Source organism: Gossypium hirsutum, chromosome D04 (assembly GCF_007990345.1).
Source record: "Gossypium hirsutum isolate 1008001.06 chromosome D04, Gossypium_hirsutum_v2.1, whole genome shotgun sequence".
Lineage (NCBI taxonomy): Eukaryota > Viridiplantae > Streptophyta > Magnoliopsida > Malvales > Malvaceae > Gossypium > Gossypium hirsutum.
Window position 1 is genome coordinate 29,733,532 of NC_053440.1, and position 27,173 is coordinate 29,760,704.

Genomic DNA, 27,173 nt, shown 5'->3' on the forward strand with positions numbered 1-27,173 from the left:
CTGCATGGTTTGACTAACTATATATTTACTGAGATAAAAAGGGTCAGGTCGACCTTCAGGGGCGAAGTCAGAAAATTATTTTAGGGGGGTCGAAATTAAATTATAATTTTTACTATAGTAAAAATGTAATTTTTAAAATATTAAATCAAAATTTTATTATTTTTAAGAGACCAAAATATAATTTTACTTTTACTAATTTAAAATTTTAAAAATTTTAAAAAACTATAATGAAAAGATGAATTCCATTTTAGAAAATTGAGGCTCTTGCCAACTCCCCTAGGTTCGTCTCGTCCAGAAATTACCAAGATCATAACACTATTTTTTTTTTGGAACGTACGGAAGAAGGTCCCTTTCCCAATTAAATAGGAGATGGAGTCCCAACAAGTGGGAACTGAAGGGTACAGCCCAGTCCATCAATAAAATATGTCCTGCTTAACCTAACCACTCGTTGAACCTAGCTAACTCATATAGTTGGAAACCATAGTGTCAAATCATCTCATTTACCTACCTAGTTTGATTTTCATAATTAAACCACCCAAGTGCGAGAATAATTAGGAATTTAAGCCAACCCATTAATGCTAAGTAGTCTCTTCATCCATATATACATAAAATAAACATGAAATGGAAATTGGAGCCCTTGGAATGGCGGATATAATAAATGCATCACGTGCAACCCTTAGTCATGACCGAAAACCAAAAACCCACCACTTTCCAACGGGTTGGCTCGTGGAAGATTGACTATTAGCTTTACCTTCCTTTCTTTCATTTGAATTTCGCTCCCATTTCTTCTAAGCTATAGCCATGGCAGCTGCTGCCCTTTCTCCCTTTAAACTATTAACCCACTGCTAAACACCCTCTCTCCAAGTTTCTAACTTTTAACCCACATTTTCTCTCCTTGTTCTATTATATATATTTATCTTCATCATCAGACATATATACGTGTGTTGCGCGAATGCTCATTACATATCTTCACACCATAGGAGAGGAAGATATTATATCAAGCTAGAACATCTCCCTTTTACATCAACGTAAGTCTATTTCTCTCTTAATAAGGAAAGAATATAAGCAAAGATTTCTTTTCTTTTTTCTATATCTTTTTATTACTCATCTTATTTTAGCATATCTTTATGCTGAAAGCAAACATTTGTGAAGAACAAGTAGAACATCAGTTCTACAGAATTTCTGTAAACCTTAAAACTTTTTAAGAAAGCACTTTTGTAATATTATATTATTTTCTTGAAGTTCTTTTACTACTAGAAAATACCCAACCTACTATTACAGTCAAAAGAATCCACAGACTATAGAAGATATGTGTGTATATATTGGGAAAAAATATGTGATATATACAGGGATGGATTCAGAGGGTCCAGGAGGGGTCTTGGCTCCTATTCCTTCAAATACTATTTAAATAAATTAGTTATTATTTGTTAAAATATTGGTAAAATTACTGTTCGATTTGAAAAAAAAAAAACTTTTATCACAAAATATCTTATATATATAACATATTCTCATTGGTAAATCTGATTGAGTTTTAGCTACGCTTTTAGTTTGTGCAATTCCACTTACTGAAATAATTATTATATATAGTTTTCTAGTTAGTCTAAGCGTGCTTAACTCAAACGGATTCTAAAAGGATTTATTTTGAAATCATTAATTTATATAACTCAAAATTTTTTCTGTATGATCAACATTAAGGCATATATATAGAAACAAAAGAAGATACTACTAACTTTTTATTATTTTATTATTGGCATACTAATTTATTTAACCTTCTAATTTTGTAAAAAATATTATTTTAGCTATTAAATTATATTTTTATTTCTTTTAATTTTTAAATTAACATTTTTTTATCAAAACACCTTAAAATGAATAAATAAATTATTGTTTGTTAACTTTACCGTGCACCTGTAGCATAAGGAATTATAAATTTTAAAAGATTCTAAAAATTATAGATTATTATTATAATTTTATTATTAAATTTTTTTATACCTATGCTTTTTTAACAAATTTTTTTTATATTTTTTAAATTTTCAAAAGTTTTATATTTTTTGAAACTAAAAAATTTAATTAATTATTGAGGTGGCGTTTACGTGGATGCTACGTGATTAAGGTTAATAGATATTAATTTTTTCATAAATATTAAAATGATTTGATAAACAACGCAAAATTCTATAAAAAAACATAAAATTAAAGAAAACTAAAATAATTTTTTTTCTTTTTGCAAAATTGAATGGTAAAATAATTCATTATGCCTTGTTTTACTTATAAGTAATATTGGTTTAAGTATTCGACGGAGACTTTTTATTTATTTATTATTGGGACGCATACAGATTTAAAAAATAATTTATAATAATTTATTTTGATTATACAGTAAGTAAAGCATGCAAAGCCCCACAGAGAGGAAAACAGGGGTCTACACATACATAGGTCAATGGCCAATTTACTCCGTGGCATGGTCCGTCCGCAACGACAAAAGATCGCGCCTTGCCATCGGCAGTTTCCTCGAAGACTACAGCAACAAGGTGGAACTGGTTCAGTTCAATCTCCACACATCCGATTTCACGACTGACAACCGGTTAGTTTTCGATCACCCTTACGCTCCCACCAACCTAATGTTCTTTCCGTCCGAGGATACCTCCAATCCCGATATGATTGCCACGTCCGGCGACTACCTTCGTCTTTGGGAAATCCACGACGATCATATCGAGCTTAAGTCCTTGCTTAATGGCAACAAGAGCAGCGAATTCAATTCTGCCATAACTTCCTTCGATTGGGCTGATTTCGACACCCGCCGTGTGGCCACCTCCAGTGTCGACACTACTTGTACCATTTGGGACATTGAGAGCGAGGCTGTAGACACTCAATTAGTTGCGCACGACAAGGAAGTGTTCGACATTTCGTGGGGCGGGTTCAATGTGTTTGCATCCGTGTCCGGAGACGGGTCTGTAAGAGTTTTCGACTTGCGAGACAAAGAACGATCGACAATAATTTACGAAAACCCGATCCCCGAAACTCCATTGCTGAGGGTAGAATGGAACAAGGCAGACCCTAGGTTCATGGCAACAGTAGGGATGGATAGCAATAAAATTGTGATAGTTGACATCCGGTTTCCGACAACACCATTGATGGAATTATGTAGGCATAAAGGGAGTGTTAACGCTATTTCATGGGCGCCATTGATGGGAAAACAGCTTTGTTCGGCTGGAGATGATTCGAGGGCTCTAATATGGGAGGTGGTGGGCTCCAATTATCGAGCAGAAAATGGAGTTGCAGTGATGGAACCAGAGATGTGGTATGGGTCAGCGGCTGAGATCAATCATGCTCGATGGTCTCCAGTTGAGTTGGATTGGATTGCTATAGCTTTTCTCAACAAATTGCAGCTGTTGAAAGTTTAAGCAAATTTCTGACTTCTAATTACAATAGTTTCAAGTTAGCCAGCCATGTTAATTAAAAGTCCTATATATGTTTCATTACTAAAAATAATTTCTTATATATGAGCTTGGAAAATGATACACCTGAGGTGAATGGTTGGTAGAAGAATTTGAATAAAAGATTCAATACGAGTAAATTTACATTTTACACGCATAAACTATGTACACCAAACCAAACATCAAAGTTTAAATCCATTATTAATATAACATAAATTATATAAAAAAATTAGATTATATTAGAATAAATGAAGATGCTATTTACGATTTGATTTCTCTATCGGAAGGAAAAAGATAAGGCAATAAAACAATGCAAAATACTAGGTGAACTCTAGATATCCCTACTAAAGAAATAGTTAAAAAATATTTTCAGTTAGCCTAACTTTCAAGGTTTTAGAATCATATGGTTCACCCGCTAAAATCATCAAATTGATTAAAAATTATTAAAAATTCATAAAGAAAATAGTAACTAAGGCCTATTTATAGGTTGAAATTCGTAGCATATATGACTAAAATATTTCCAGGTTAATCAAAGTTTAAATAGGAAACTAGAAGTAGGGTTAACTAGGAGAAGAAAGCCAAAAAACTTGAGCTGTACGTCGTCATGTCGTGACGTGGCATTGCATCGTCGGGACGAGGGCTCTCTTCTCTTCGTGATGTTGACAATTTTTCGGGATGAAGAACACTTTTTCGTCGCTACATTACACACTATTTGGTCCGAAAATGTGAGGCATAACTGCACAAATCTCCACCTTGACTTGTATTTGACTTAACTCCCCTGCCAAGCCCTATTATGGGCCTAATTTGATCTTTTTCGGATACTCACCAAGTCCAAACAATGCTTGAACTTTGAAACTGGAAGACTCTTTGTCAACACGTCGGCCATATTGTGTTCTGTGCCAATTTTAAGAATTTGAACATCGCCTTGAATGATCACCTCTCGAACAAAATGGTAATGAATGTCTATGTGTTTTGTTCTCTCATGATGCATTTGATTTTTGGTGAGATGTATGACACTTTGACTATCACAATATACAATAGTTGCCCCTTTTCACTTACCAGTTCACTAAACAGGCCTTCCAACCAAATCGCTTCTTTTATTGCTTCAGTAATTGTATTATGCTTTAGTAGTAGGTAAGACTATAGTAGCTTGAAGTGTACCTTTTCAATTGATGGCACAATCACCAAAAGCGAATAGATAGCTTGTGAGAGACCTCATTCGATCTAAGTCTCTTGCATAATCTGAACCAACATATCAAACTAAGCCCTTCGGGCTTCTTTTGAACTCTATGCACATGTTAGAAGTACATAGTAAATATTTGAAAATCCACTTAACTGCATGCCAGTGTAACTTACCTGGGTTTGCCATGTATCTACTAACAACACTATCTGCATGTGAAATATCAGGACGAGTACATACCATATCATACATCAAACTTCCAACTGCGCTTGAATAAGGTAATTTTGACATGTACCTCTTTTTTTCTTCGTTGGGGAGTATGAAATTGACAATTTAAAGTGTGCAGCTAAAGGAGTACTTACTGATTTTGAGTCTTACATCTCAAATCGCTCAAGGATCTTTTAGATGCACCTATATTGTGATAAAAACAATTTCTCAAAATGTCTATCCCTTGAAATTTCCATTCCCAAAATTTTCCTCGTTGCACTTAAATCCTTCATCTCAATCTTAGAGTTAGGCATTGTTTTAAGTCTTACAATTTCGATGGATCCTTAGCTCCTATCAACATATCATCAACATAAAGCAACAAATATATGAATGAACCATCATTAAGACATTGTAAATATAAACAACTGTCATACTTAGTTTGTGAAAAACCAATACTTAACATGAAGGAATCGAACTTTTTGTACCATTGCTGAGGAGACTGTTTCTAACCATATAATGATTTTCTAAGAAGGTAAACATGATCTTCCTTACCTTCAATTCTAAAGTCTTCTAGTTGTTGCATGTATATGTCCTCCTTAAGGTCATCATGAAGGAAAACAGTCTTTACATCTAACTACTCTAACTCAAGCTTGTTTGATGCAACAAGAGCCAAAAGGGCTCGAATGGATGTATGTTTCACAACGGGAAAGATAACATCATGAAAATCCACTCTCTCAACTTGATTGCAGCCTTTTGCAACCAATCTTGCTTTGTACTTAGTTTTGTTTGGACCTAAACCTTCTTTCTTCTTAAACACCTATTTGCAACCAACTATTTTCTTACCGGTGGTTTTACTAGACGCCAAGTCTCATTTTTTTGAAGTGATTCCATCTCTTCTTCCATAGCAATGAGCCATTTTCTAGAATCAGAGGCTTCAACTACCTTAGAATAGCATGAAGAGTCAGTTGAATCAATGCTCTCTGCAACACTTAGAGCATATGCCACTAGGTTTCTTTCACAGTATTTCTGTGGTGGCCAAATTTCTCACCTTTTCCTGTAATGAGCCAACTTATAATTAGTTAACTAAGATAGTGAGGGTACCTAAGGGTCGAATGAAGTCCCAAACTGATCCGAAACATGTAACATTTTACCCTGCGAAGTGTAGTACTCGAGTATTGTTAATTGAACTAAAGCTTATAGTGTGACCCTGAGTAAGAAAAGTGTTAGAAATTTAGTACATAAGGTCCATGAATGCACCCTAGGGCAAAACCCTGATTAAGGCAAGCTCCGAGGTTTTGTAGACTCTTCTATAGAGTATACACTGCCCCAGCGGATAGATGAAAATAGTGAGTCCTATTGTTAAACCCCTAGTCTGATAGGAACGATAAATATGTTGTTATAATCTTATCTGATTAAACTATTTAGTTGGCCTAATGAGGACTAGTCAGCATTGAACAAAGTTTCTGAAAATGAGTGGACATGCAGTTAAGATGAGTGAGAAAACTATTAGTCATAGATACCAAAGGAAAGTTAATGGAGGGAAATAAGCTTGTCCACTAAGTTATCCTTTCGTATGCACATATATAAAGCCAACATTAGCTTCCTAAACAAGTTTTATACTTTTTTTGGCATTTCATACTTCTTTTTAAGAATTCTCTCTGCTTTTTCCAATAAAGCGTTAGAGCCAAGGCCTGTTTGAAGGATTTGATTTCGTTGTAATAAGCTAACTTCATCGTTGTGAAACTTGGTAAATAATGATAAAACTCTATCTATTTTTGTGACTTTTTGTAGGACCCTAGGTTTTCATACTTTAGGGACAAACTAAAGATTAAAGGAAGGAAACTTCCAGATTTTGGGTTTCTTGATTAAGTGTTCTTGAAAACTTGTTTAGTTCTTTTGAAAAACATGATATGATAAGTTAACTATTTATGTTATAGCTCAAGAAACTCTTAAAATATCTCAAGACAAAGGAAAATGACCTACTGTTTAGTCTTTGTTATATCTTCTGGTGAGTTCCTTCATACCCTATGTGTGTTTTGTACATGTCTGGTTCAAGGTAAGTTTGCCTATCTGGTGAAAAGTCTAGCTTTGCATGTTTGTGTAAAAAATGAAAGGGCCTTACTTCGTGTCGAGTCATTATCCATTTTACTTTAATAAAGGAACTATATGATTAGAACAAAAGAAGTGAATTCATGGTGTTGCCTTCATTGTAAAGAGTATTGAATTGGCAGATTGCGATACATGAATGATGGCATGTAGCCTTTGGTAAGACAAGTGTAATGAAAACTAGATTGGCAAAATGTAATAGCGGAAAAATAAACGAACGAATGATACAATCTTAGAACACGAACTAGGGTTTTTGACTAGCATGAAGAAGGTTGTCTACATGAATGCATGGGCGTAGTGTATGCGCCAAAAATGAGTCCTACTCAGTTAAATTCTATATAAGTTCGGTATTTGCCAATAGGCGAGCTACGTGAAGTTAATTTCTGTGGTGTATTAGCCAATGGGAGAACTGTATGTTCCACTGAGTTGGGAAAAGTCCTTTTGTCTGTATGATGCATAGATAACCTAATGTTCACTTTGGAACTCACTAAGTTCTATGAACTTACTCTGTTTATCTTCCTTTATTAGGACCACTAAAGAAATAAAGGAACCTTCAAGGATTATGCCAAAGGATGCATACTCTGTGTGTGTGGGAAAAAATGGGTTTGGAAAACGCAGGAAAAAATAAATTTAGGGAAAATAAAGTTATAAAATTTTTTCAAAACAAGATATTGGCTGTGGTATCTAAAGTAATAAACACTTAATCAAAATTGTACCTTTTCGATTTGTCTAGGATGAGCGCTTCGACCGAGTAGTCTTCTCCGCTATCCTCAAGCTCACGTCTACCGACTGTGGGCTCGCTTCGAATCATAAAATTTTTCACAAAAATTGCGAGTGAGATAATTTCTTAATTTCTCTAGACTTTTGGGTCAAGTTGTAAATAAAAAAATATCTCTAGAAATTTTCTGAAATAATCTCTTTAGAGAATTTTCTCTCTACAACTTTCTCTTAAATTCAAGCATGTGTAAAATAATGAACCAATGCTCTCTTTATATAGGGAGAGTTTAGAGAGTTCAACTATGATTAAACTTAATCAATTTAACATTAAATTAATATAATATTTATTAAGATAAATATTAGATTAAATTTAATATTAAATATTATTAAAATAATAAAATATTTATCTACAAGATAAACATTAAATTAAATTTAATATTAAGATAACCATTTTAATATTAAATTAATAAAATACTATTAAGATATGCATTAAATTAAATTTAATATTAAAATTATTAAGATAATATTATTTTTGGAATAGTTAATCTGAAATTAAATTCTCTAGTAGAGTCCTAGTAGGAGTGTAACTCTTCTAGTACTCAACCACTAAAGACCAACCACCACTGGGCACCAAAATGCTGCCATCGCAATCGTTGACATCACCGTGTCCGGTGATGCAGTTGTGACACCTTTATGGCACCCTATGTAACAACACATTTTCAGTGAAATCGAAACAGTGGTTTTGGGACCACAAATCTGATGAGTAAATTATTATTTTTATTATTTTAATGTCTATGGGATATTAGTAAGGTCGTATTCAAATTTCGTTAAGAAATTTTGATCTTTCCATGATTAATTAAGTGAAAAAGACTAAATCGTAAAAGTGCAAAAGTAGAGTTATAAAAGTTAAAAGGGTAAAATGATTATGGAAAAGAAAGTAAATGGTTTTAAAGGGTAATTATACCATTCATAAGGTAAGTGGACAATTGTGGACATAATTTAATTGATTTTCAAAGTTAATGATCAAGGTTAAATTAGTAATTTAATAAATAAATGTAACAGCCCGGTTTAGACCCTAGTCAGATAGTGGTTTTGGGACCACAAATCTGAGTTAGAAAAATATTTTAATATTATTTTTCATGCTTAAAGTATGTGAATTGATATGTGCGAAATTGCTGTGAATTAATTTTATTATTTGTGTGCCGATTTGTGAAAAAGGACTTAACTGTAGAAAATGCAAAAGTTGTGTGCCATTTGTTAAAGTGCTGAATTGACATGACTTTTTAAGTATGAGGTCCTTATGATGCAATTGAACTATTGAATTAATGCATGGACAAGTATGGACATTAGTTAGTGGAATTTTAATGTTATATGACTAAGGTTAAAATGGTAATTGTTGTATTATTATGTATTAAATAAAATAAAAACAAAATGGCCATGCATTTTAGCTTTGTTCTTGCCGAAACTTGAAGAGAAAAAGAAGCCATTTTTGTGTTTTATGTTTGGCACTTTGGAGCTTTAAATTAGGTATGTTCTTTGTTCGATTTTTGATAATTTTTACGTTTTTGAGATCGTTGCTTTGTCTTTTAGCTAGCCCATGCTTGAATTTTTGAATTGGTTGTGTATTTTGTGATGTGCCATTGAAGAGAGCTTGTTGTTTTTTTTGTTTGATGATGGAAAATAAATATATGTTGTTAGATTATCATGTTTAATTAAGTGATTTTTAGTAAAAATTCATATTTGGGATTAAATTGTAAATTTTGTAAATTGAAGGGTCTAAATGTGAAATAAATGAAAGAAATGGGCTACTATGGCCTAATTATAGGATGTTGAAATTTTGAATATTTTGAGTTGTTTTGAAATAAGGACTAAATTGAGAAAAATGTGAAATGTTAGGGGATAAAATGTAATTTTCCCATTTATGTGTTTTTGAATAAATTTGAATGAAATGTGTTATTAAATAGCCAAATTTGAATTTATATAGATCAAGAAGAAAAGAAAACAGAATTAGATCGGGGAAAGTCGAATGTGGTCGAGTAGTCGATTCCATCCGTTCGTTTTCGTACGAGGTAAGTTCATAAGTAAATAAATGATGTTAATTTGAATATTTATGTATGTCAAATACCGAATTAAATTTTAATGAATATATGTGTAAATGCCGAATCATTTTATGCATGGTAGAATTGTTTACGAGCTTGATACGATGGAATTATGACATCTGAAAGCCCTGTACGAACCATAAGATTCTGATATGTGATTTCGTGTAAGACCACGTTTGGGACGTTGGCATCGATTTGAGATTTACGTGTAAGACCATGTCTGGGACATTGGCACCGTATATGATTTTGTGTAATACCCTGTCTGGGATAGTGGCATCGATATTTGATTACATGTAAGACCTCGTCTGGGACGTTGGCATTGTTCGAGCTTATCGAGCAATCAGAGTATCCTTATAAATTTTGAATAGTTCAACAGGCAATGTCGACTCAAGATTGAATGTGAACTTGAGATAAATGGTTCAGGTACGTGAGAAATTAAATGTTCATGAAAATAAGGGAAGTATAGTAATTGAGATGATGATATAATCATGCTTGTTAAAAGAGCGGTTTGTGTGTACATGAGATAATTATATTCGGCCAATTTGAAATTATATTGCTAATGTTTATTTGATGATTTCTTTACTTATGACTTACTAAGCTATTCAAGCTTACTGTGTGTGTGTTCGATTGATGTTTTTATAGATTTTGGAAGCTAGTTACGAGCTCGGGGATCGTCAAGGAAATCTGTCACACTATCAACCGATATTTTGGTATTTTATAAGTTTGAAACCTTAAATATATGACATGTATAGGCTTGTTATATTATGTTTGATTTTGAGTTGTATATATATGAGGCCATGCGAAAATGGATTGATCAAGATGTTAATACTTGTGTGTTTGGTCATGATTAAAGCTTATATTGGAAGTATATTTCATGGTATATATATGTGTGTGTGTGTGTGTGTGTGTGTGTGTGTGGTGAGATTGGTTTATGATTTCGTATGAAATAATGGTATATATATGATTTATAATTAGTTCATTATAATAAATTTGATATATGGTATAGTTTATATTTACGGTTTGTTATAATTTGGCTTCATTGAACTAAATATGGTTGATAAATGATATTTGGTAGTAGTTTATGAATTGGCTTGGAAGTGGCAAATAATTTGCTTTTATACTCGGTAAGTAACGAGAAAAATGAATACTTAAGCTTATGACTTGCTTTTCTATGATTCAGTTTTTAATAGTCATATGGATTCGATTATTTATTTGTGAAAGAAAATGTATATGCTTGTAATGTGATCGCTTATGGTTGGTTTACTATGATTCGATTTGTGAAGGCATAATATGTTCAATAGGGGTGATTGAATGTGGCTCAAATTAATGTGGTCTTACGTGCATAGTTCATGAGGTGAATAAATAGGTATATGAAGTTTGGCTTGATTATTGAATGTGTAAATTGAGTATACTATGATTTGTAGTGTGTGTTTTAAAATGGATTTTTAGTTAATGATATAAATTGATATGGTTAATTGTAGTTTTAAATATGTACAAGCGGACAAGTTTATTTAATGAATGTATTGTTGTAAGTTAAGTATTTGAAAGTGACATATGATTAATGTTTATTTAAGTGTCTAAATGCTTTACTATATAGTCATAAGTTTCGACTAATGAAATTTTAATATATATGTGATTTGTTGTGATATTTTATAATAAGTAAAATATGTTTAATTAGTTTGATAAAGCATTTGGGGTGAATTGATTTTATAATTTATATTTTCGAATCTAGTATAAATTATTCGTAGACATTTGAGTTTAGTAATGTTACAAATGTATAGTTATTCATTGGTGCATGAAAGGTGATAAATGTTTGTGCTGAATTGTGTCTTTTTCAGTAATGCCTCGTAACCCTAATCTGGTGACGGTTACGAACCTAGATCGAGGAAAAGTAAAATCTATGAATTAGCTCGATTTACCTTCACGTCCTTAGCTGTCGAGGTAAGTTTGTATGAACGATTATCACATATATGTTATTTACATTGAATGTTATTTTGTTAATTATATTGTAAACTGATCGATATATAAACATATCAATGCTATGATGAATTGACGGATGTTAAGTCCCAGTTGAACCTTAGGAATTCGTAGGATACAAATGACATGTCATTAGGGATTTCATGTTTCGGGTGCTGGTCTTGAATACCCTATCGATGGCCGACGTCCTGTATTTGTTGCAGATACTCCACAGCTCATGTGAGCAGTATCGTGTAGCTTACATTTCGACCCACAGCTCGTGTGAGTAGACCCATTTCACAGCTCGTATGAGCAATGATGTAAAGGAAATGTTACATTTATGTAAAGGCACACTTCATGTGAGATTTTTCGAGTATCTGATGTAATTCTAGATGGTTCAACGGGTATGAAAAGGAAATGAAATGGTAAGTGTCCAAATGAAATGTATCATGAACTTATGAAAAGGAAAAGGTGATCTAAATGATGTGAATACATGTGTAAACTACTTGTTATGGATGAATTCTTTTAAACCATGTACAAATGTACTAACTTGTGAAGTTTGTGATGTTGTATAGGTGTTATGCCAAGCTTATGGTTTAGTTAGCATTACACTTATGCTATTTACATTATGCAAATGAAATGGTAAGTTGTGTTTAAGTTATACGAGCTTGCTAAGCATTAATCGCTTACATAGTTTCTTTCCTATGTTTTATAGATTATTGAAAGCTCGATTAATTTGGAAGCTCATTGGAGATCTATCACACTATCCATCATAAATATCACTAGTTTTTGAATGTTTTGGCCAAGGTTATAATGGCATGTATAGGTGGACTTGTAATGGTATTTAGTTGAATGTTTAGTTGATGATTTGATATGTATAAGTTGTGGATGTTATCTTGGTTTGGCACCTTTTGAGGCAAATTGTGTCAACTTCGTTATGCTACTATGCATATTTGAATAACTCTTTTGGTATGTTTGAAATGATGTGATAATGATTAAGTTTGTGGAATGTGTTGGTAAATGTTGAACGAGAATTTGATGATTGAAATATGGTATAATTCACATGTTTAGATAGGTAACATTTAGTTATTGATTGAGGTGCCTTTGAATGGCATATTGGTTAGCTATGTTAGGACTTTCATATGGTATTTTGATGTGTGTTTAGGTGATGTTTAAGTAATTTTAAAGTGTGCATGAATGGTTTGAGAAGTTAGGCATGATATGGTATTGAAATGGGTTGATTCTAGGTGAATTTTAGGTCTACACGGCCTGAGACATGGGCGTGTGACTCAGCTGTATGTGACACACAGCCTGGCAACACGACCGCGTGTCATTTGAGAGTTCCTTTGTATGCAAGTCAGTGAGTTACACGGCCTAGCACACGGCCTGGCGCATGGGCATGTGGAGCAATTCAGAGAGTTATACATCTATGTCTCTGTTGGATCGCCGGCACCCCTATGGCGCAGCGGAAAAATAATAATTCGGTGATCCCAACCAGGAATCCATGTGTTAGGAACGAATCGGGGTGAAAAGGTTGCGAAATTACCTAATGTTTATTCAGAGTAGACAGCAACGCCTCAACAACGAGTAGTCTGATCTGCTGTCGAACCAAGCCGCAATCTATCGTGATCCCGGCCTCTACGTAATCCACCCAGTTGACTACGAACAGAAGAAATCCCTAAAACAGTTTTTAAAGTGATTTTTCTTTGACGGCTGCTAGACACAAGCAAAGGAAAAACGGGATCCTTATAAATCTTTTATTTTTATGGTTTTTAGGAATTAAATAAATATAATAATATTTTAAACCGGAAATTATAATTTCGGTAAACCATATATTTATTTGAATTCATATGCTAACCAAATTCATGTCCTCATTATGCGTACAACAACCTTGTACATAATGTGTTGGAAATTTGATTACCAAATTAAATTAATTCTATAATTAATTTAATTTAAGCGACCCCCCAAAAACAATACCAACTATGGCTTATTCCGTTCATTTCAACTATAGGGTGTGACCCTGTAGGTTCCTGTAACGTTAGCAGTAATACTAGAATGATTCCAATGTTACAAACAATGAGTGGCATCTAGCAATGCATCATTGCTGCCTAAGTCACAAGAGATCATGATTCGACATAACCTTTTTATGATTAACCTTTTATGCAATAATCCTTAAGTCTTTTATCTCTGGATTGGACACAAGTCATGGAATAGTCACACTTGCATAGTCCATTCCATGTTCCTTGATATCTTAAGCAGACTATGATATACAAATAAGTATGACATCTCATATCAACTTATTTGAGCATGGCCATGCATTTCTAGTCTCACTTAATCAAGTGGCCTAAGATATTACTCCCATTATGTATGAGGGACTTATTCTATATCGACCAACCATATCCCTCTACATCGATTGTGGTATATCCAACATCAGCCTTTATAGAACAACCAGTTACGGTGTACGTTTGACTGTATCAAGATATACTACTCACGATGTTGGGATTATGATGATCTCAAGTCTGAGGATCATATACATATTAATCACTATGAGTAATGTCGTGACAATTACATAATAATCTAAGAAACATACTCATAATGGGTCAGTCCAATATGTTGTTCTCTAACACACATATTCATGCATCGATTCTGACATTCCATATCAATGACAACTCTTTATCATCAATCAACTGCATGTTAGTCTTAATGCATTATCGTTGTCCTATCCAACAATAATACTTGACTAAGGATCTTTTAAGAATAATCATATTATTCTCAGGACATTATTATAAAACAGTTTATTTATACACACAGAAAAGAAATTGAAATAATAATGGTAACGCCTTATATTAATAAACATGATAAATCAAGTATGTTATTACAACCATCTCATGATTGATCTTTAGGCATACTCTAACAGTCTCTACTTAGGAATGAGTTCTACTCAGTTAAAGTTTGTGTAAGTTCGGTATTCGCCAATAGGTGAGCTACATGAAATTAGTCTGTGTGGTGTATTCGCCAATGGGCGAATTGTATGTTTCATTGAGTTGAGAAGAGTCCTTCTGTCTTCGTGACATATAAATATTCTAATGTTCGCTTTGGAACTCACTAAGTTCTATGAACTTACTCCATTTATCTTCCTTCCTTAGGACCACCGTAAAAATAAAGGAACCTTCAAGGACTACGCTAGAGGATACATACTGTGTGAGGCTTATAATGATTTTGTATTATGCATGACAAATGAGGGTGGCATTAAGGCTCAAAATTTTAAGAACAATATTTTGTAATAAAAAAAATGTAACCGTTAAACTGTGTTATTTCCTTCAATCTTTACAATGAACTTTTTTTGTTTTAAAAGTGTTCGGGCCCTTAAGTTTAAATGTTTTATATATTACTGCTATAACAAATACCTACATGTTTTTGTAAACTTGAGGTTCTACCAATTACATATCTGTAAGAAAAGACTTTAAGGCTACAACACACCATTCCTATATCCTCCTTAAGGGTCTAGAATGGGGCACTAAAAAATAGCTTCAATTTCACAAGAACCAAAATTTCATTACGTCATCGGGATGTTACTTGCTTTCTTGTCAGGGCGATGATCCTGTTCATTGTGATGTTGCGACGAGGCTTTTCATGTCGTCGCAATGTCACCCCCTGTTTCGCCTTTTGACTATACCTTTCTTGAGACACTCAAATTTGTTGTATTTAAAAGTAAATGACCCCTTTTTTGATTAAAACATGTCAGATTCATCGAACGTAGCATCTCTACTAACAATGGTTTTGTCGGTTTTCGGACACCAAAATTTAAAATCTTTCAAAATAGTAGAGTACCCCAGATAAATGCACTTTATAGTCCTTGGATCAAGCTTTCCTTGGCTAACTTTAGCATAAGCAAGACAACTAAAAATTATAAGATTAGAATAATTGGTAGGATTACCTGACTATATCTCTTTTTGATCTTTACTGTTCAATGCTCGATGTGGAGATCAGTTTACCAAATAGCTTGTCAAATTTATGATTTCATCCCCAAACTTTTTCTCTAGTCCTACATTTGGAAGCATGCATCTGGCCTTTTCTAGCAAGGTTCTGTTCATTCTTTTTGCAACTCCATTCTATTGCAAAGTACTTATAACGGTGCGATGTCTCTTTATCCCTTCCCGTTTGTAGTAGTCATTAAAATCGGATGAGTAAAACTCAAGTCCATTGTCTGTTCTCAACCGCTTTATGGACTTCTCAGTCTATTTTTGTAATAGCTTTCCGGTCTATTTTTCTAATTATGTTTTCCACTATTTGAAGATTTTGAAAACTTTGTTCTCCTATTTTAGAAAATAAACCCAACATTTTTTGGAATGGTTATCAATAAAAGTTAAGAAATATTTATTTCCTCATTTTGAGATGTAAGGAGTTGGACCCCATAAATTGGAATGGACGTAGTCTAGAGTTCCTTTTGCTATGTGATCTGTTGAATCAAAACTTACTCGCGTTTGCTTTTCATAAATGCAGTGTTCGCAGAAACTTAACTTACCAATTCCAGTGTCTTCTAGAAGACCTTGTTTGCACAATGTTGTTATACCTTTCCCACTTATAAAACTGAGTTGCACGTGCCAGAGTTTTGTCAAATCAAAATTCGTAGAGAAAGAACCACGTCGTAATTTCAGGTTGGTTCTCGTCATGACGTGACAACGATTTTGGCTTTTCTTCAATAATTACAGTCGCTCCAGTAATAGTTGATCCTTGCAGAATGTAAATACAACCCCTTTTTTTGTCCTCTCATTACAACGGGAGCTCTGCGAGAAACATTTAAGCCAATTGACTCAATGACTATCATGCAATCGTTAGAATCCAAAATTCCCAATGAGAGGAGTTTTTTCTTTAAGTTAGGTACATCCTGGACGTCTGACAGTGTCTGAATTATTCTATCATGCATGCTATTTTTTACGATTCATATGCCGATTATCTTACATGGAGAATTATTTTTCATCAGTAAAACTCCAACTTTAACTGAACTGTATGTGGAGAACTAGCCCTTGTTGGGACACATGTGATAGGAGCACCCTGAATTTAGGACCCATTCGAAAGTAAGCTTAGAGCTTTCTCTTGTCGACACTAACAATAAATCATCACCTCTATCTTTGGCTACATTAGCATCAACAATTTTGGCCTTCTACTTATCTCTCACGTTTTTTTGACATCCCTTTTAATCTTATTCTGCATTTTGTAGCATTCCGACTTGTTGTGGCCCTTCTTTTTGCAATAGTCATATTCTTTGTCACAGATTTTGGATTTAAATCTCTCCCTAGATCTGTTTTGATCTGGCTTTTTGGATTGTTATCTACCCATTGCAACTAGAACTGAGACTTACTCATCTGACCTTTTATTTGGGCCTAACTCATTGTCGAGATTATCATTGCCTAGTAGATTCCCTTTCACATCCTCAAATGAGAGGTGATATCTGCCATAAATCAAAGTTTCCCTAAAAGTTTTATAAGAAGAGGGAATAGAACATAACAATAACATAGCCTAATCCTTGTTGCTAATTTCTGCTTCGAAATTCTTAAATTCATTAAAAAGGGTAACAAAATCACTAATATGAGCTCTAATGGACTCACCTTCGACCATTCTGAACATGTAGAGACATTTTTTTAATACTAACCTATTAGCCAATGATTTTGTCATATACAAAGCTTCTAGTTTCTTCCATAGTGAAAAAGTTTTTTTCTTCTTCAAAACCTCCAATGACACATTATTGGTCAAACATAATTGAATTGTGGATAGAGCTTTTTTTTATCTATCCTATTCTTTTCTGATTGTTGCATATCTGCGAGTTTCCTTTCTGCAAGGATCCTCTCAAGATCACTCTGAATTAGTATTGCTAACATTCGAATTTGCCACAAACTGAAATTTGTGATGCCGTCGAACTTGTCGATATCAAACCTTGATGCTGCCATCTTTGAATAGGTTGAATGCGAAAATCGAACTAGCTCTGATACTAGTTTGTAGGGAATTAACCTATATATGTAATGAACAAGTAAATAAAGTAAAATTGAAAAGATCGAATACAAAAATTTTAACGTGGAAAAACTCCTCAAAAGATGATAAAAACCAAGGGTAAAAGGAAATTTCACTATAATAAAGGATATTACAAAAGATGAAGAGAATTAAAGGAAAACTTGAAGCCCCCAAATAAAAACTTTTCAAAACAAAGAATAAAATTTTCTTAATCTAAAATTTTCTTATGTGTAAGACCTAGAGTAATTAAGGCTTATTTATAGGTTGAAATTCGTAGCATATATGACTAGAATATCTCTAGGTTAATCAGAGTTTAAGTTGGAAACTAAAAATAGACTGGGAGAAGAAAACCAAAAAACTTGAGGTGTACGTCGCCACTTTGAGACGTGGCATCGCGTCGTCGAGACAAGGGGTATCGCGTCATCGAGATGAGGGCTATCTTCTCGTCATGATGTCGGCTATTTGTCGGGACGAAGAACATTTTCTCGTTGCGATGTTACACATTGTTTGGCCTGAAAACGCGAGGCATAACTCCACATATATTAACATTGAATTGTGATTCATTTTGGAGCAACTTTTCACTCATTTATTATAAAAGGTATATTAATGGAAAATTTTAAGAGTGAAAAATAAAAGCATAATGATTTTTTTGGCCCTCCAATATTACAAGGGAAATCATTTTAGCTCTACATTTAATTTTTTACCTCTTTTAACCTTTGAACTTGTATTTTTTGTTAAATCACCTCAAAATGGATGGAAAAAAAATAATGTTTGTTAAATTTGTTGACATGACATACACATGGATTGCCATGTAGATGACATATAAGCATTTAATTAATTTTTAAAATTTCAATATATTAAAAAATATTTTTATAATTTTTAAATAATTTTATGATTTTATTTTTCAAATTTTTAAATTTTCAAAAATTAATTAAACGCCGACATGTCATGATGACAATCAACATATATACAACGTCAATAAAGTTAAAAAATATTAACTTTTTAATTCATTTTAAAGTGATTTGATAAAAATACAAACTTAAAAACTAAAAAAGACGAATAATTAAATGGGGAGATAAAAGTATTCTTTTAATAAAGTTGAAAAGTAATCAAAAATAAATTTTCTCCCACGTTGTTATGAAATGAGCTCACTATTTACTGGAAGAAATTACGTGATGCATATATTAAAGTAAGTAAACTTTATTAAACCTCCATTTGTTAGTGTAATTAAACTTTAAAAAAAATTATTAACTTTATTAATTAACCAATAAACCTCCATTTGTTAGTGTAATTAAACTTTAAAAAAAATTATTAACTTTATTAATTAACCTCATAACAATTGTAAATTCACTAAATTAAATAGATTTAAATAGTTTAAGTCACCCATTTTCAAAGTAAATTTAAGTTAAAAAATATTTAAATTAATACGTGCTTTAAGATTCATGAATGATTAAAGAATATGAACATATATAATGAGATTCATGGATGTAGATTGTTGAGTGTTTTTATGAGTTTCTCCTTTTATGGAGGTCAACTTTACTATTTATATGAGACGGTCCCTATATATAACATATTAGATAGGCTCCCATGCATACCAACACATATTTTATTTTAGGGCCAACACATGTTGGTATATATGAGGGCCTACCTAGTACGGCATATCCGATAACTGTACCATATAAATAGGAAAATTAACCTCCATAAGGAGAGACTCATAAAAACAATCAAGATACATGTAACAATTTATTGATGTACTAAGACTTATTAGATCAAGGTTACATAGAAAAAGTATTTAATTAAACTCGAGTTCACAATATTAATTCTGGTTTATGTTTAATTCTGGTTTTTGAGAACGATTTCTCATTCACCTAAAATCGGTTTTTAACCATGTTAATTTTCATTTTAAATTTCGCATGTTGGAGTACAAAAATCAGTAACAGTTAATCATAAAATTAAATCTATCATACATTTACAAAGCCAATTCCCAACTACTTGTTTATCGAATAACCCATGCTTTCATCTAAAAAATTTGCGAACACCTTGAACCAAATTTCAAATTGTTTTTCATTTTCTTGATTCTTAGTATTTAGGCTTTTCTTTTGTTATTTTTTTATTGTTTCTTAATGCTTTTTAACACTTTTTTATTTTCTTGTGTTAGTAGGTTCTAGAAAAAAGTTATATTTTTACTTCATTCGTGCAACTTCTTTTTCAAGTGTCGAACTTTTTTCTTGGCCTCTGCTTTGTTAGAGAATGACCACCAACAGTTGAAGTGTATATTGCTGCTTATTGTTCTTTAAAATTTACAAGATTTGACGTTCTTATTTACTTCTTTGCCTCTAATCGTGTTATTTTTGTGACTACTAACGGTGAGAATTTCCTAACTTTTCTTTGCTATTTCAAATTCTTAAATGGAGAGATCTACATATTTCGTTTGCAATAACCCTGATCTCAAATGATGTTCAAGATATTGCCAATCAATTTGTTATTGCTCCACCTTTTGCCAAATGACACAGTGGAAAGTAGGGCATCAAACCAAGTGCTAATTAAAGGAGAGATTCTAAGAAGAAAGGGAGAGTAAGAATGATATTAAATATGTTTTTAAATGTTGTTCGTGTGGTAACAAAGGCCACTGAAGTTTTAAATTTTTGATTCAATACCCACCCAAAGAAGAAAGTAAGCGTGACTTCGTGCCTATTGTTGAATATTGTTCTAGTGAGAAAGAGATTTGTGATAGTGAGCTTCGTAAATCAAAAGCAACTGTAACTTCTTAAACTTGGCCTAAACGTTATGGCTAAATTCTGAAGGCTACGTTAGTCATTAGAATGACACAAAAAAATTTCCGTAATTTAAAACATACTTTAAAACCCTTTTGCTTTTTTATTCAAAACTAGTGAACTTGAATATTCGTCCTTATTTCGTGAAAACATGTTAATTTCAGAAATCATGTATCTTTGGAATTTCCCCTGTAAAGATCATTCATTTCAAAAAATAAATCGTATTTTATCCAAAATTCATTTTCATTGTCACTGCAAAAAAGAGTGATTTTGTCAAATTTTATTAAAAACCATATTCCATGTGTAATCTTATCAAATACTAATTTATGCAGTTTTTAAAACTTATTGTCATGCAGATCGAAATAATAATCCCAAAAATAATGTCTCATGCCACAGTTCGAATTACAATTAATACAATCACAAAACAATTATTAAAATTTAAGATTAAAGTACTTAAAAGTAAAAACATCCGATAAGCTCCTCCTACAGCCGTGTCCAAGTCTTAGTCTTGGGGGTTATTTGTAAAAACAATAAGCTAGGGGGTGAGCTAAAAAGCTTAGTGTGAGTCTTAACTCCAGTAAACAAAAATAAATAGTAAATATATATATCGCTCAAGCCAATAAATATACAGAATACCATAAACAGTACAAAATTCACAATTTATGCCATGCATGATCATGTAAATGTGTTTTCAGAAAAAAAGTCCTATCTAACTCCGCTACACACCATAAAAGAGTTCCCCAGAACTCATCCAACCAATAACACACCAATTTATAGACAAGCCACCAGATTCACAGACAAGCTACCAGAATTGCAGACAAGCTACCATAAATGTGGTCATGCCACCAGAATTGCAGATAAATTGTCAGATCTTCCTCTTTACATAATAGTCCCAACCTAATGCAAAATAACATGTTTTAACTAAAACAGAGTAGAATGATAAGCATGACCAGAGCGTGCAACAGTGGCAGAAATAGTAGGCATGATTTAAACATGCGATCATATACAGAATAATGGCATAAATTTCCAAGCAATCGGTAAAATATTACAGTAAGCACATTTAATGACGCTTTCAAAATTATCAGTATTAGAATCCACATTTTTAATATGTGACTAAATTTCAATTATAGTGTGTGAGATTCATCATTTAATCAGTCTAAATAACAAATTTGGGACATGCATCAATAACACATAATATATGAGCATCACCAAGTCATGAAACAATATACATACATATATGGCATTATAGATTTGTCAGATCAGAGTCACTTACTTGAATTCAATCCTTTTGAATGATTTACCAATCACCAAAATAATACGAATGTTAAAACAACTACTAGCATAAATTATTTTCTTATAATCTTTTAAATCAATTAAACACAACATCATTTGGATAAAACCCACACCTTTGATTGGAATTCTGATTTCACTACTTTGGTTCCAATATTCCACTAACGCAGACTTTGAATTTAAAATACACGAATTCAATACACGAATTCAAACTTATATGTTAGTTTCAACTTTCTTAGTCCAAAATAATTCTTTATGAAGTCGCATGAATAATAACTTAATCACTATAACAATAGAGATCCAAATGATCATTTTTGTGCTAACAAAATTTCTAGCAGTTTGTGAGGAATCCTTAAAAAAATGTAAGGTATATATATATAAGTTTTGACGTAAGAGAGGAAAAAATTTAAGATTAGATTATACTAATTTTAGTTACTTTTTACCGATTGAATAGAAGGATTTTGATTCAATAGAATATTTAAGTAGAAGAGCGGATAATGTCTATCAAGAGGCAAAAAGAAGGAAAAGAGTGAGACTAAATAAATAAAATAATAATATATCAGTATGGAAAAGGAGAAAGAACAAAGGAGTTTCATTTATGATTAAGGGAGAAAAAGAGAGAAGAAGAAAATAAAAAAATAGTGGCGACGACGACAGCGGTGGTTTGATAGTGGTGCAATGGCAGAAAAGAGAGGAAGAGATGGTAGGGAAAATGGTGATATGCTGGTTGGTTGGTGGTGCGGTGGTGGCTAACGATGGTGTAGGTGGTGCAAAAAGAGAAAAGTGGTGGCACAATAGGATGTGGAGAGAAAAAGAAATGGGAGAAAGCAAATAAAGAGAAGAAACAAAATGATTTGTTTCTCTAGCTACAAGGGACGACTAAAGGGGTCAAAGTGAAGGAAATGGCATGTGAAAGATTCTAGGAAAAGAAAAGTAAAGGAGGGGGGACAAAGGGAATAAAAAAGGGGTTAAGAAAGGAAGGTAGAGAAAGGTATGGGAGGAAATAATCTCCCTTGTATGACAACTTGTAGGGACAACAAAGTAGGTGTTGACCAAGATTTAAATGAAAAAATAGTTTAGAAAAAAATAAGGAGGAGAGGAGGATTGAAATTGGGTCTCTTGGGAAATTTAGCTTGCTCTTAAGACTAGGCTAAAACTCACACTCGTTCATGAATTAACGATAACTAAATTTAAATGGGGCATGGCAACTCTAGGATTTGGAGTAAAATTTCACAAAAATATAAATGATGCGAGTGAAGGGATTCAAACTTAAGTTTCAAGGATTAACTCACTAACTCTTAACAACAGGCTAGTAACTCACTTATTAATAAACGCACAAGGATAATCTTAAAAATCGGGGCGTGACCACTCTCAGTTCACAAACCCGATTCTACTAATCTGATTTTTGGGATGTGGTAGCAATTGATCACGAGAAATGTTTCCTAGAGTCCATGAATTTAGACAAGTTAAAAATATCAAGTCCTCTAAATATTTGTATTGTGATGAATTAAATATTTAAAATTTTTGTGAAGGGAATATGAGAAGTGATGATGAGTTTGTGGATCTAGTGCCGTAAGTGTAGTATTTTCGTCCACGTGCACTTGTATTTTTTTCTAAATAGATTGGTTTAATAAAACTATTTATGAATTACATTAATACCTTTGTATATTGTTCTCACGTAGTTTTTGCATGTAAAGCAAAATAGAAGCAAATATTATTTCTCTAGTCGTTAATGGTTAACTAATACTAAGCAGTATGACGTGGTCAGATCGTAATAAAAAAGACAACTTATATTAGTAGACGAACCTAAACATGTCCTTAGTCTAATTAGAAATGAGCAAACCGATTGAACGAATAATATGTCGTTTCTGAAGTTCAATTAGGGAGATGCTTTGTCTTGGGCATCGGAACATATGACTCCCAGAAGATACAGACATAGATGTGACTGACTAGACTGACAGTACATCGAACTGGACCCAAACAGAATAGATCTTGAATCCATTTATGAATTTATTCACTTGTGACATTCATAGTGTGTCATACCTTAATCTTGAGTGGAATATGAACTATGTATGCGAGACTCGCATACTTTGGTTTAAGTAAAATCCTGAGTTCAAATAGATAAGGAGCCAAAAGTTGGTGCATTAGGTATATGACTTGTATAGTATATAACATCATTCACAATTGTGGAATTATAGCACAATACACGGGTAAATGATATTCTCTCATTGGCATTACGTGATAGATGAAAAGTAAATGTGGCAATGGGTCGTTCATCTTTGTGATGAATGACTTAATTACTATTTGATAGTAATTGACTTTTCATGAAGGAAGATGTAATGGGTAACATGAGATAAAATAGGATCATATTGTGTGAGCGGATTTATCTAAAAGAGATTAAGGATATCCTATGAGGGTAACACACTTTTGACAATGTCATTGGATGGACACTGATTGAGTAGTTTTCATAATAGTATGTAATTAGGGATGGCATAGTCACGATTCTATAGTGGGATGACTTTGTTACTAAATGAGTTTATTATTAATAGGTGAAAAGCTGGAACTTAATTATAAATCATTTGAGTCTTAATCAAATATGTCCAATCGATCCATTCGCTAGCTCATTGAAACCAAAAATGAATTGCATGTTGAATCAAATGAACAAAAATGGATAAAAACAATAAAGTTAGAGAATTGAGAAACAATAGAAAATGAATTTGGTTTTCTCACTAAGTATGAAAGTGACTTGAGAATTTATTTATGATGTTTTGAATTATTAATTAATTAATTAATTGAAGTTCGAAAATGAAATAAAATTAATTGGTCATAGTGAATCCGTTGAATGTTGAAAAATTAAATATATTTTATCACATATTCTATTACAATAAAGTTGTTATGATTTTAACGAAATAAGAACCAGGTTGAGAGAATTATTTGATTTGGAAATTAATTAATTTATTAAAATTAATTTATTATGTTTATTTTGGAAAATAAATAAAAAAATTATATTTGGTTGGATTGATTTATAAAGTGCTGGGTTAAAAGTCTAAAAACATTTGTAATTGGACCCAATACAAGAAAGGTTCAAATCCCCATCATAATACATATGAGGGGAAGTACACCCAATTAGCCTCTCTCTCTCCTAATTCAACTAGGAAGCTATTTTTCTATTAAATAGACTTTTACTAATTCAACAAGGGTTTCACTTCTTCTTCCTATAAATAGATGACACCGATAGGTCTAAATACATAAGAAGTTTTACACAACTTTAAGATATTTTTATTTTACCCGAAAATAGTGATAATTTATTTCTAAGTGTAAATTATATTTTCCAGAATAACAATTCTACCAGTTTCTATTAAAGAGAGATTTTTACTTTCCTACTGAATGTTAGGTAAATAATTTCTAGTTCTGTGTTTGATTCGAATTCATTCATGTAGACACTCAAAAGAATTCGTGGAACTAGAATAGCGGAGAAAGTCATTCGGTTGAAAGCTGGGAACGATAAGGATCTGTCTAGTAAAAAATAAATGTGTGATTTTAGGTAAAATTTATTGCTATAAATATCATAAACTGTCTCGATTTTCAAAATTTTAATTTTTCGCTGTGCAAGAAAGTTATTTTTGAACCAAATTTTTTCTAACTACAGTTCTAACAGATAGAGGTGGAACCTCGTAAGCCCAGTAATTTGATCAAGTTGCTTCGAACCGAAGGAATGGTTGAATCAAATTTAGAAGTTGTAAACCAATTTGAAGGAGAAGACTTGAAGGTAGCACAAATTACTAATTTTACTTTCTTGAATCTAAAAATTTAATATTGGATTTAGAACAATTCAAGGATTTTAAACAATAAACCCGAAATTGATGGAAAAGATGGAAAGAAACCGATAGAAGATGGATAAAATTGACAGTCAGGATGTCCAATTGAACCCTCCAAGAAACAATCCTTAATAAACTCAATTAATTACAACCCAAAGTTTGAAAAACTTCTCCAAAAGCTTGAACAAGAATATGTCAAAAAGAAACCTTTTGAGATAATAACAAGAAGCGAATCTTGCAAGGAAAAATTACTCCAAAGAGTACTTTCATTAATCAATAAAAAAAATCATCTTCCGTAATGAATAATTATGGTGACTTTATATAGATTACAGGAAGAAAACTCATAATTACAATTAAACTTCTAAATTGGTTGAACAAGAAGTAGTTCTAGTTGAACTAAACTTTCTTGTCAAGTAAGAAGCATAAAACTTTTAAACAACTTAAAACACTTAAAAATATTTTAAAATTTGAAAGAAAAAAACTTAATAAATAAAATATTAGGCATATATATAAAAATATTAACCTTCAAAATCAAACCTAATATGATTTAAAAGCTTAACCAAATCCGAAACTCAAAATTCTCGTAATAACCTTGTCCAGAATTTTCTACTTGTGTAGTCTTCAGTAAAATGACCGTAACTTGAGCTCCCAATCTCAAAATAAGGTTATTGAAAGTGGGTTTCAAAGCTGTGAAATATCTCTTTCATTGGTTAGAAGACATCTTGATCCAAAAATACCTAAATCCTATCCAAAAAGTTGTTACAAGTCAATTGATTTTTCCAGACTTCAAAATTGGCATCTTTGGTGAATTAAATTTAATAAATTTCACCCCACTTATGCGTGTATCATTCCCTATTCTTTAAAAATATTTTTCCTTGAATCCTTTCAATGGTCGAATAAGAAAGAATCTTTATAATAGGTGGAATGGTTTAATTGAGCTGCTCTTAATGGATCAACAATATCCTGAAATAGAGAAACAAATCCACTAGACAAATTCAAGTTAATGTAGTGAAAAAATAATCATTCCTATCCTTTGTATAGTTATGTTCTTCCTTTTCAATCATCTTTATTGGAATTAAAATCTCAAGTGTTAGCTTATGTGAATTTTCACTCACCAACATCGTTTAAAGTCTCTTTCCTCTTAATATTTTTACATGAATCATCATCACTTCCCATCTTCCTCACAAAATTTGTGAATATTTAATTCATCACAATATAGTTCTTTAGGAGGACATGACATTTTATGCTTTTTTAAATTCATAGGCTATTATGAACTTTCCTTACTATCAATGTCGTCATGTTCTTTAAAGTTCATTATCACTATCACAACTTTTTCTAAGTGGTTCAACTTTAGCATCAAATCCAACATCATTGGTAGAAAAAGGTGCAATGGTAGAGTTAGATTCAAAAAACCCATACTTACGTTCTTTGGGTTGGTAGTGAATTGGGCATTGGAAACTTGTATGATCTTTTTGACCATACCAACGAAAGTCAGTCACAAAATTGAATATTTTGATAGGAGTAAGTATTTTGGGTGAGTTTTAGGGGATAGAGAACTTTGGTTTAACCAAATAAGTTTGTCCATGACA

At 32.3% G+C, this 27,173-nt stretch overlaps 1 protein-coding gene across 1 annotated transcript; it reads left to right on the forward strand.

Annotated features, from left to right (window-relative positions):
* Positions 1-682: 682 nt before the first annotated feature.
* Positions 683-3,579, forward strand: LOC107899765 (WD repeat-containing protein LWD1). The gene is made up of 2 exons (XM_016825558.2): positions 683-1,028; positions 2,372-3,579. Exon 2 carries the CDS (start codon positions 2,382-2,384, stop codon positions 3,393-3,395), a length of 1,014 nt encoding a protein of 337 aa, XP_016681047.2. The 5' UTR covers positions 683-1,028; positions 2,372-2,381; the 3' UTR covers positions 3,396-3,579.
* The last annotated feature ends 23,594 nt before the right edge of the window (positions 3,580-27,173 follow it).

Excerpts from the sequence above, each read along its gene's own strand:
- LOC107899765 (XM_016825558.2), top strand. The coding sequence starts at position 2,382 with ATGCAAAGCCCCACAGAGAGGAAAACAGGGGTCTACACATACATAGGT.